The 12,481-nt window shown below is 42.1% G+C and overlaps 1 protein-coding gene across 1 annotated transcript in view; it reads right to left on the bottom strand.

The window, feature by feature from the left end:
- Nucleotides 1-12,481, bottom strand: part of PISD (phosphatidylserine decarboxylase) — a 38,002-nt gene that overhangs the window by 22,802 nt on the left and 2,719 nt on the right. The window contains exons 2-3 of the mRNA XM_083717446.1: nt 8,359-8,456; nt 5,293-5,468 (exon numbers count right to left, since the gene is read on the bottom strand). Of these exons, the coding sequence (XP_083573572.1) occupies nt 5,293-5,468; nt 8,359-8,456 (274 nt within the window). The remainder of the gene's footprint in view (nt 1-5,292; nt 5,469-8,358; nt 8,457-12,481) is intronic.

Raw genomic sequence — 12,481 nt, forward strand, 5'->3', positions numbered from 1 at the left:
TACAAGGTTTTCTGAGGATTCTAGGTTCCTGTTCCCTCACAACTTTCTCAACAGAATGTAAAGCTTATTTATGCAGAGGGATATTAGCTAGTGCTGGTTAACTACTTTGTGTTTTATTTGAGCTTGTGATTTTATACTATTTTTTCTTTAGGTGAGCTGCATTGGAAAAGCAGCATGCATTCTAAATACTGATGGACAAGTTTTGTTCATTCCAGAGTGGATTATAAAAGCAGTGAGTGTTTCTAGTTCTCAGTATTGCAAGGTTCTGAAAATCACAGATACCAGCATGCATACAGCAAAGACTGGTAACTGTATGGGATCTGAACTGATTTGGTGTATGTGTTGTTGTTGCAAACATGTTTATGTGTGTGTAATTTGTTTTTATATATGCGATTGTTTCAAACTGTTGCATATGTGTAACTGTTTTATATATGTTCATATTATATACTAAATCGCTTTGAGAAGCCTCATGAGAAATGATTCATAAATGAAAATAAAATAAAAGAATAACCACTACAACAATTCTTCCCAATAATTTTAGCACAGCTTAACTTCTGTATCTCTGAGGAGATGACTCTAGATTTTAAACGTTTGGGGTTCTTCTTCTCTCTCAACCTGCTAAATAATTATTTGCTCAAAAATGACTCAGAAGGTACAGAGTCAAAGACACGTGGCTTCTGTGGAATAACTACAGGCAGAATTTTAAAGAAGTCATTTTTTTCCCCATTTAACACTATGTGGTTTCCTGAACAACCATTTCCTTATTTATACATTTATCTCTGGCTTTTCTCCCACTCAAAGTTGCTAACATCAAATAGCTGTTATTTTTCCACAGAAAAATGAAGCATTGGGGGAAATTGTTTTGGAACATTTTCTGTCTCACATCACTGCATCTAGCGATCTACCTATACTATTGTTTTACTGTACTTTTTATTCTTTTATATTCTGTTTTACTTATTTTTATGTACACCATCTGGAAATTTTGGGCTATGAGGCAGCAAAACAAATTTGTTATTACATTTCCAGGTGTTCAAAATACACTTACAATAACCCTGTCCATTAAGTTCACACTGCAGATAGAGGAGGCTGCTTGCTGGGGCTACTTTTCACTCATTTTAACTATACGTATTGGCAATGCAGCCAGACTGACCCACATTACAGTTCATTCTGTACCGGCAGCAAACTTAGGCTCAGGAAAGGAATCCCCGCTTGGGGTTTTCCATTGATTATTTTCTGAGTCAGGATCTCCAGCAGCAGGAGATATCATATTGCAACAGAGCCCACAGATGCAATTTGTACCCTTTCAGCAGAGTGTGCCATGTCACCAGAGTGGATCACTCATCAATGCATGCCACTCCCCTCCGCCAGGAAAGGCTACGTTGGTGAAGCGCCACTGGGGCTTCGTGTTTTTTAGGGCTAGTCAGGTGCCAAAGTATGGCCCATCACACTAAGGTTCCCTCTCCAGAGCTGGGAACGGCTAAGCTGCATGAACAGGCCAGGTTACACGCCGCGTGCTCAGTGTCAGATGTCACTGTGAACTGGGCCTCCTCCAAAGTTCACAGAGTTCTCTTGGATCTTGGCAGCACCTTTTCTACCTGGGTTGTAGGCAGCATTCCCATTATCTATTCTGAGCCCAATTGTGCAATAGTATTTGGTGTTTACATTTAAATGAAAATAAACTAGCGGGAAGCAGGGGAAACAACAAAAAGCTCAGCAAATTAACCCTCTCTCAGTAGCTTTATCTGAGCCTATGATGACCACTAAATGCATGCAGAGAATTTCACCCTATGCACACAGGAGAGCCAAATTTACAGGGGTTCACTTATACAAGGAACTTGGTCTGAGGCAAACCGAGATGTCCTTTCATTTGCCCAAGTGTTGTAGATCTTTTGATTTTACCCATCATTATACCTGGCTGCTAAGGTTATCCCACTGCTGTTTTGTGCTGCTTTTATATGAATTTGTTGCTAACATTTCTAGTTTTTTGTTGTTGTTTTTTTTGTTAGCCACTAAATCAGTGAGATATACAATGGTACCTTGGTTTACTAACTTAATCCGTTCTGGAAGTCCGTTCTTAAACCAAAGTGCTCTTAAACCAAGATGTGCTTTCCCATAGCAGCGGGGGACTCAATTTACAAATGGAACACTCTCAACAGGAAGCGGAACATGTTCTGCTTCCAAGGCAAAGTTAACAAACCAAAACACCTACTTCCGGATTTGCAGCATTCTTAATCCAAGTTGTTCATAAACTAAGCTGTTCTTAAACCAAGGTACCACTCTAAATTCTCTTCATTAACTGAATAGTAAAAGAAGTTACTTTTGCTGCTCAATTTGCATTCTACCTTTCCAACAAATGGTACTCAAGGCAGCTAACAAACAACTGGAAGGGGTAGAAAAATCATTTATTCAGAATTCCCAGGTCTGCGCCATACAGAAACATCCATTCTGAAATGCAAAGACACAAAGCAGCCCACTAGAATGGCTAAGAGTCTCTTCATTAACAAAAAAGCAGGGAGCTTTTTCACACACCAAAGGAAAATATAAAATGAACATGCTGCAGCTCAAGGCGAAAAGCTGCTCTCATCCGGCCAAGTGTACACAAACACATTCTTTGGTCAAGGCTTCCTTGTGTAAATCGATGTGGCAAGAATGCCGAGCTCTTTGGAGGAAAGGCTTCTTCTCCCTAAAGACCTCTAACCCCTTTGGACACAGCCCGTGAACACATTCAGGAAATGCTTTTTGGATTCTCAGCCTCCTGGCTACATGATAACATATCTACCCAATGCAATCCGAGCCATCTTCATTCATCTAATTAAATGGAAGTAAATCCCCCTCTCATATTCACTGTGCGATCCAACTTTGGAAAAGCTGGAAGCAGAGCTCTATGTCAAAGCAAAAACAGGGAACTAGTGGCCCTTCTCCAGGCGTTGCTGGACTCTGCAACTCCCAGTAGCTCCAGCAGCAACATTTGGAAGGGCATAGGCTGTACTCCATCCCTGCCTTTAAAGCAGGCTTCCTCAAACTCAGCCCTCCCGATGTTTTGAGGCCACTGGTCCTGCTAGCCAGGGATCATGGGAGTTGTAGGCCAAAAACATCTGGAGGGCTGAGTTTGAGGAAGCCTGCTTTAAAGCAAGGTTGGTGATTAACAACTTAATGCTGACACCTGCTGGGAATCAAATGACCATCTGTCAGGGAATCTTAATTGTGTTTTCTGCATTGCAGAGGTTTGGACTCGATGACCCTTGGAATCCCTTCCAACTCCACAAATTCTATGATTCTATGACATACTTTCCATAAATTTATGTTGATCTCACAAAGCAGTTTTGATTCACACCAGCAATGGAGGCTCCAACAACTGGATGAGCTGACAGAACACAACTAATTTTTATTTGATGAATTTTTTTATGAAATTAGTGCCATGGAAGCCCTTGATTTTTTCCTGCTATGACCGATACTGCTTCTCTGTGAAATTTGCCTCTTTTATACACTCTCACTCTGTGCACCCTTGCCACTTTGCAGCAAGCTCAAGTGCAATTTAAAATGTAACACCTTCCTACCAACACAAATAGGCTAGCCCTGTGCTAGCCCTGTGTACTGGAGACTGAATCAAGGGGCAAGCCCCCCTCTCTCTCCCAGCAATCCATTCCTGTCCTGGTGATGAGCAGCTACACAACTCATTACCCATAGAGAAGTGGGAAAAGCTCAGTCATTTGTGACCAAGGATACAAAAAAACCTGCAATGGGGGGAGGGGGTCCAGCAAAAATAGACTCCACTTTGAACAATCAAGCTTTTATATTTTTTGAGCCTCCCATTGTTGTAACAAACCGTTTGCAGCAAGAAGCAAGACAGCCCCCCCTACTATTAATTTGGCAAGCCATTCAATTCAGGGGTGCAATTAGGGGCCAGCCAAGCCGCGGACTTGTCAGTAAACACTGCATTCCAACGTCTTAGCTCTTGATTTGAGGCTCTGAGGTGGGACACTTGATTTACAGGGCAGGAGGAAGCTATACAGAAATGTTAACATCAAAAAAAGGAGCATTAACTATGACCTGTGTTCATCCCACCCCACAAGAGCGAGATAATGGGCAGATGCAAAAGTGTAAAGGTTGGGTGCCAGCAGTTTTTAAAGCAAAAGGGGCATACCACATTTACACACCGTGGAGACCACTTGCAGAAACACAGAGAGGAATAGAAAACGGTCCCAGAAACATTCCTCAGCACCAACAGAACAAGCTGTTCTGCTCAAGGAGTCAACTACAGGACACAGAAGTCACACCAGCAGGAACAAGAGGGTTGGCACAGCTCAGACCTTGTATTCAACAACTGCAGAGTCACTGGCAGAATACACACAGACACACAGGAGCATTAGAACTACAGACTATGCAGTTGCACTCCTTCGTATCTAGTTCCTAATGGAATCAAGCCATCCAAAGTTCACTCATTTAATTGGCCACCCTAGAGGCCTGGTGAAGGAAAGCTCCATGTTGCAGGTACTACAACCACCGGTGACTGCATTACCACTCATCCAGATAAGAGACGCACGCATAGAACCCCTTTTGCACTCATCACCCAAACGCTTTAAAGACCCCTCTCCTTTTGCGGTCCAGAAAAGGCCCTGACTATAAGTGGCTCTCCAGGGTTTCGGACTGCTGTCTTTCTCAGCCCTACTTGGAGAAGCAGGGAACTGAACCTAGGACCTTCTGCATTCAGAGCTGGTGCTCTACCATGGAGCAATATGGCCCTCCCTCCTTATTACTATCTCACAGGGCTTTTTTTTTAAAAGCCAGAACTCGCCAGGACTCATTTCCAGCACCTCTCAACTGGGCACCATTGCCATTTTAAGAGAACAAGGGAGGTGTTCATGGTGAATTCCAGCACCTCTTTTTCTAGAAAATATTCATTGCTATCATCACTATTACAACAGGCAACTAAACCATAATGCCACTATTCTTGACACCCCCAGGGAGCAAGATAAAAGGTGATAGGTGGGTCCAAAAAGAAAAAGAAGGGGGGGAAGGCTGAATACTTATGAATGCATATTGGTGTTCTGCCCTTCCTCAAAGAAACTCAGAATGATGGTTACACATCATAGCAGCCCTGGAGTGGCACTCCGTGACTTGCTCAAAGCCACTCAGCAAGCTGCAGAGCTGAGCAGGGAATTCAACTTGGGTTTCTCACACCCAAGACACAAAACTTTACAGCCACTGGACCACACCATTCCTTTCATTTTACATTCGGCAAGTTCATGTTGTTTTTAGCAAGGGATGGTGAGATGTTTAAACACAACTTACCTCCCAATCACTTGCGATTTTGGGGGGTGGCTCTAAACCCGACTTTCTGAGCTGATTCTCCTTATAATTCTCATATTGCTTGTACCCCGCATAACCTCCGCCTGTAGCCACCAAAAGGTGCAGTGGCCGTAACCGCAGTACACTCCTCACCGGTGCAGTGTAGAGTTTCCGCTGACCTGTAACAAAAGGAGATTGTACTTTAGGAAATCAGGCAGGCAGCCATTGACACTGCAGTGTAACAGAGGCAGAGGTTGTACAGTGAACCTGGCATCTCCAAGCCAGCCCAGAGAGAAACGTCACCATTGTTACAAAGATTGGCTGGGGGTTCTTTCAAACCATCAATGGTCACTTCCTAGACAAATCAATTCCCAACTCACAGCTTCAGTTCTCAAACATAGAGCACTATGGAACAGAGCCCACATTCAAGTAAAACAATTATTTTACTTTGACAATTTATATACTCATTCACTACATCAACTCTAAGCAGCGTACATAAAATTCAATACAATCAAAATAAAAATCAGTTAAAATTATAAAATCAGAATTCAGTTAAAAAGCCTACTGAAATAAAAAAAATTCAGTAGGTACTGGAAGTTCAACAGGGAGGGGACATGTCTGACCTCAACTGGAAGGTAGTTTCATAAAATCGGGCCCACAATATTGAAGGCACTGAAACTCCTCCAAAGAACTCAGTGATTGGGCAGAGATATAAGGGACCAAGGGATCTCTGAGGCATCTTGGACCTGAGCTGTTAACTTAAGAATGATAAAATGAGAAACTGAGAGAAACCAAAATGGGCATTCATTCATCCCTTCTGGGGTGTTGCATTGCCTGTGCAAACCACCTTGGAAGCCGGAGATTTTCAATGGAGGGTTACTGCCACATTCATTTTTTTGCTTAATAACAGCTGGCAAAATATGATGGGGAGATGACTACCAAATGTGCTTCTGACCTTTGTGCCTCTTACATTTTGGCATCAAAATATTTCAAATGTTTTTTTCCTTTGTTACCATTTCTGAAATGTTATTAAAGTACAACATTGTGTTTCTTTGGTATTTGGCACAGTGGGAAATGGCTGTTTTCCAACATTCCAGCAGTCTGGAAGCTGCAAAATCAAAGAGACAGCAAACAGCTACAAACATAAAGACTGACAACAACCCAAATCACCAGAGAGCGGTGAAAGGCAAAATGCACATAAAGCCAGGGCTCTGCTGCACACAACAGGCACTTCTTGCACTCTATGGTCCTGCAAAGAGACACATGGTGCTTCCACTCAGTTAACAGTGCAAACTGGAGAGCCAAAAGATAAAAGAAAACAAGGAAGGGGGAGGGGGGAAGAAACCTCATATCATTCTAATCCTTTTCCATCTCTATGCAAGCATGGATATTATCAATTTGTGTTTCTTATCATAGCACAAGAAGCATCTTGCACTTCCCTACTGCCACCTGCTGGACAGGAGCATACACTAAAATGAAGTCTTCTGGGAATCATTTGTGGGAGCAAAAGAACCTCAGCTAGGATGCAAACTGACATACATTTGCATACAGGCAGATGTTTTTTTACTGACAAGCTTTCTTCACCATAAGGTCCTATGGCTGGTTAAAACAATGTAAAAATAGTTTCAGCAGTGAGACTGCTGTGAAAGCACTCTCACTGCATTTTAGACACATGGACCAGATTCAGTGGAAAGGAAACATGTTTTTCCAACTTGCAGTACCAATTGCGTTTGCACAAAACTGATTGGCTAGCCCTTATGTAAATCAGCAAGCCACCAACCTTCCCTTCTTGCCACTGAGAACAAGATAACCATGACTATGTTATTCTGAGCTTTCTTCCTTCTTTTGGGACCCCACTGACACAACTAGAGAGAATAAGCCACATTAGCTGCATCAGGTTTTTTTCTGGATTAGAATGTATTAATTAAAGGCCTTGGGTCAAAACTTTTATATTTGTCTGTGGGTGAGGGATTATTGGTTTTTGCTATTGTAATTAAGTTATGTACTTTGTGTTTTCACTTTGTATTTAATGCTGTAAACCAGCCTGTGATCTTTGGATGAAGAGCCGCATATAAAATTAATTAGTTAATTAAATACAGTAGTTAATTAAATTTCTGGAAATGGTTTCAAGTGTTCAGGAAGCCAAGGCTTCTGCACTTCTTCCAGCTATATTACTTCGTTTACACACCTCCGATATAAATCTGTATGGACATTATTCAGATCTTCTTTAGTGGCCTGGCTCTGGGTGTCCCCACTAGGAAACGGGACCTTCTCTGTGGTGGTTCATGGTCTGTGCAACTCCCTTCTCAAATCCATTTGATTAAAACTGGCAAATCTGCCCATCTTGCTTGGGACCGGACACCTCTGTGCTCAAGGCAGAACAAAACCACCCTATTCTGGATGGTCTCCCAACTCTATAGAGCAGATTTTCAGGGGTCACTGGAGTCTGCAGGCCAGGGGCAGGGGGAGAAAGTAAAAAGTTGCTTCACCTCCTCCGTTAGCAGACAGTTTCACTAGATTAAAAGTCCTTGAGCTTGCACATAAGGCATCAATTGGCCACAACCAAACAAAATTATTTTCAAAGATTAAAACATAATGAACAGTTCTGGCCTAAATCACCACCAGAACACTCATGCTGCATATACATGATGAGTACCTTCACATGTTTGATTCAGCAAGAACTACAAGACCAACAGGTTTAATTTTCATCTAATAGTCAGAGACCTAAAATTTCCCAAGGATGGATATCAGAAATTTAACATCAAAGAGCAGTTGCAATACATGACATGTCACAATCATCATCACATACAGATTACAGATTCTTTATTATGTAGTGTCACAGACTCAAACAAAGCAAAATTGCATAAGTATCAAATATCAGAAAACAGGATCATGTCCTTTTCCGTGTATTGAAACCAGCCTTCCTAACCCTCTCTTGCAAAAAGCTTCTCTCTTCCACTTCCTGAACAAACCAACTACCTTTAATACTGTGCTTCCAAACCGTAATTTGTAATCATAGTTTGAAGTGGTAAGAGAAACAATAAGATGGAAAAATATGAGGATTCTTACCAGTAAGGAGGAATGGGGAAAGTGGTTGCTTCCAAAGTACCAACATCTTCTTCATAGACTGATTATCATGTCTTACAATGCTGCTGTGGAAAAGGGTACTGGTGGTGATGGGTATAAAAACAGGAAAATACAAATAATTATGGACGCATATCTATATAAAGAATCTACATTAACTACACATATTCATAAACCGAGCTACTAATCATTATCTTCCTCTGGATTACTGTATAATATTTACCTACTCCTGCTTTACCTTACCTACTCCAGATGATGGGCAAGTTATAAATCTTTTTAGAATTAAAATAAATAAACCACGCAATGTGTATTTTAGAGAGCTCATTTCATCTTTCTTGACTGGCAGGTTCAGGGCTACACTTCATTATTTTTAGCCCACTTTTTCCTGTTTCTGCAGGCTTTCCAAAATCTGCTTTTACTGAGGACAAATTTAGCAGTAAGGAAATACAGGAAGCCGCACCTGAAGCCCTGACCTTTGCAACCTCTTCTATCTTGAGGCCGGCAGCAGAGTTCATGGGCATTTTAAACCCATCAACCTTGATGCGTATGGAAAATCTAGAGCCATGAGGAGGAAAGTACATTACTGTGGCCAAGTGAACACCCTCTTGTTAACCCTGAGAGGTTCTGCAGTGTAATCACATCAGAGAACATGAGACCTTACAAGCTGGAAACCATCACACTAAAGCAAATTCAAGCCAATGGCCCAAGCCTACTCCTAATTAAAGTATTTGAATTAAGATTTGCTCCCTATGGAATTTATTTTCAAGTTTTCTATGTCGCACAACACTGTATGGGAGTCGCTGAGAATCAAGCCTTATCATTACAGATTTGCTCCAGGTACAGTTCCTTGGTTGTGACAGGTAGGTGAAACTCAGGAACTGGTTTTTTTTTTTTTTTAATGAATAGCAAAATGCTTCTCATCATACCAGGTGAGGGAATCCATGGGGGAGAGGAGAATAGGTACCCTATTGAAATCCTCCACTACCACATTGGTATGGATGAGAAGGAACACTGGAGGAGCACTGTTGGGTCAGACGAAAAGCCCATCTAGTAGTCCAGCATCCTGTTTTCACAATGATCAACCAGATGCACCCATAAAAACCCCACAAGCAGAACTTCAAGGGCTAAACCACTCTTCCCACTTGGAATTCCCAGCAACTGGCATACAGAGACGTACTGCTTCTGACACTAGGTATAGTATATAACCATCGATAGACAAATGTGTGAAAATTAAGGCTAACTTCCACTGAAAGCCTCCAATGTGGTGGCCATCTTGTGGCAGCAAATTCCAGGTAATTATGCACTGTGTGAAGAAATGCATCTCTGCAGAGACATGTGGCAATCTGCAAATGTACACAAATGTGTGCAGTGATTTACTATTCACTGTATGTGTGATTAGGGTGGGGAAGATGCCCTCGGGGACCCATTAAGATAGGGCTAAACCAAACCCTTGCTATTTGTGACACACACACACACCCTGCCAGAGTTTGGGGCATATCCCAGATTGCTTACTTTGGCTCACAAAATTTAATGGGGGTCACTGGGTACAAAATCATTTGTTCTATTTTATGGTCACATTTTACAATCCTGACATTTGTTCACTTGCACTGAAAACTATGCCACTAATACAATTACAAATTGTGAATGAAATTAGGCAGAGTCACTTGCCCAAGACCACTCAGTAAAGTCCAAAGCTGAACCACGATATGAGCCCAGATCTCTTAGCACCAAGCACAGCTCTCTACACTGACTGATTAAAACTGTTTCTCATCTTGTTGCTGCCTCAGGAGACAATGGAGGAGTGTGCCTTTGGGGGGTGAAGTCAAACTGCTGGAAGTCAACATACACAAGGCGAAAGCTTCCATCATGAGTTTAATGGATTTCAACAGCTGCATATATTTCAGCTGTTAATAAGAGGTGTCTCTGAGGCACTACTGAAAAGCTTTGAATAGGAGCTCTTCCTCTTCCCAATAGCTAGTTGGGCCTGCAGATAAAGCCTCCACAGAGGAAGATCAGAATGTTCCAGACTTACTGGAGTTGGCTGCCTTCACCTGCCAGGGAGCCAGTTCATATTACAGTCCTTAGGGCCAAATAAAGTGCAATGACAGAACTGTGCATTTAGTTATATCTCACCTTTCTACTGACGCTGTACTCAAGACAGCCCACATTTTCTAGTATAAACTGGTGACAAGGGCCAGGGCAGCTAACACCTTCCTCCTCACCCTCGCCTGCACCTGTGGTGCTATGCCTAGAGAGGCTTGCCTGGTGCGCCACATTACTTTTTTGGCACCAGGCAAAGACTGTCTTGTTCTCCCAGACCCTTTAATGTATTTTATCTTTTAAGCTCTTTGAGGGTTTTCAGTATATTTCCCCCCTTTTCCTTTTTGTTTTTCTTTGTCCTAAAAGGTAGTGGAATAAGTAAAGTGCATTGAATTCTTTGTCATATGAGTTTTATTGTATTTTTAATATTTTGTTGGAAGCTGCCCAGAGTGGCTGGGGAAACCCAGCCAGATGGGCAGGGTATAAATAATAAATTTATTATTATTCTGAAAAATATAATAAAGATAATGATGATGATATATCATTGATATTATTTTAATATTTAATATCGTTTAGTTTTTATAATAGAGTAAATTGGTCGTTCTTAACTTATGTATGCAAGTTGAATTAAGTTGATATGCAAATAGGTCAGTCATTTGATTTAGGCTGAAATGGATTTTATGGCTGGAATTATTAATGCACTAATGCTCCCCCCAACCCTGCATTTTCTGAAACCATGGTTTGAACACGGCTTGCTTTAAACTAACCATAGCTTATGTTAATCACAGTTTGCCTGTTCTGACAAAATTACAAACTGTGGTGAACCAAAAGCAAAAGCTTCGAAACTCCTCCTTCCAGCTGTGCAGAAAGAGAGGAACAGGTTCATCAATGCAGGGCTAAAACATGTTTTAGCATTGTGTTAATCCTGTTTTAGGTGCAAGCATAGCACAGTTGGCTTTCTCTCATTTGCACATGTTGCTCGAGAGCCTCTCTCTTGTAAGTTCTACCTGAAGGCTGAAACGAAGAGGGAGTAACTAATTCAGTATCCTGAGGAAGTTCATGGAGGTTGATGAGGGGACAGAGAACCCAGTCACCTCTGCTCCCAGTCTCCTGAGATTTTATGGAGATGGAAAGATGAGCAAAGAATGTCTAGCCCCTGTATGTTCCCAGTGACCTACAGCTAGGGTGGCAGGGGAACATTCAAGAGCCCAAATTTATATATTCCCTGGGACTTGATTGTGTGTATATATGGTAGCAATGATGAGGTTATTTAGAGTCCAAACTCCACACTATAAATGGAATTGATGCGAAAGAGAGTAATTCAGATCAGAGTTCCACGGAGTTCTCGTCTGTCCTCTGTGACTCTAGTGGGAAAGCACATGCAAGGCACTGAGAACCACAACTCTGTTCAGCAGCTTAAAGGAGTTTGTGAAGAAGACCAGAAAGGCCCTCCTTTCCCTTTTTGTTCATATTTTATAACATACTGTCACTGAACACAGGCATTATGGCTAGCAACTGTTGACAGACACATCTCCTGTGAAATTAAACTACCCATGAAATAAACTACTTCTGAGAGATAATCATATATGCACAGAGTAAGAAATTTTAAGACTTAACTTAAAAAACGCACACACAATTCAATTTCAAAAGTAATTTCCTTTGCATATATTAACTATTTGCCATCACAAATACACTGTGAAATTATATGTGTGTTTGCCAAAAAAATAAAGCCAAGTGAGTTGAACATGGCTTACTCTCAAGAAAGGGACGCAGGTGGCGCTGTGGGTTAAAGCCTCAGCGCCTAGGACTTGCCGATCGAAAGGTCGGCGGTTCGAATCCCTGCGGCGGGGTGCGCTCCCGCTGCTCGGTCCCAGCGCCTGCCAACCTAGCAGTTCGAAAGCACCTCCGGGTGCAAGTAGATAAATAGGGACCGCTTACCAGCGGGAAGGTAAACAGCGTTTCCGTGTGCGGCTCTGGCTCGCCAGAGCAGCGATGTCACGCTGGCCACGTGACCCGGAAGTGTCTCCGGACAGCGCTGGCCCCTGGCCTCTTAAGTGAGATGGGCGCA

The sequence above is a fragment of the Podarcis gaigeae genome (assembly GCF_964106915.1).
Source record: "Podarcis gaigeae genome assembly, chromosome: 16".
In the NCBI taxonomy this organism is placed as follows: domain Eukaryota; kingdom Metazoa; phylum Chordata; class Lepidosauria; order Squamata; family Lacertidae; genus Podarcis; species Podarcis gaigeae.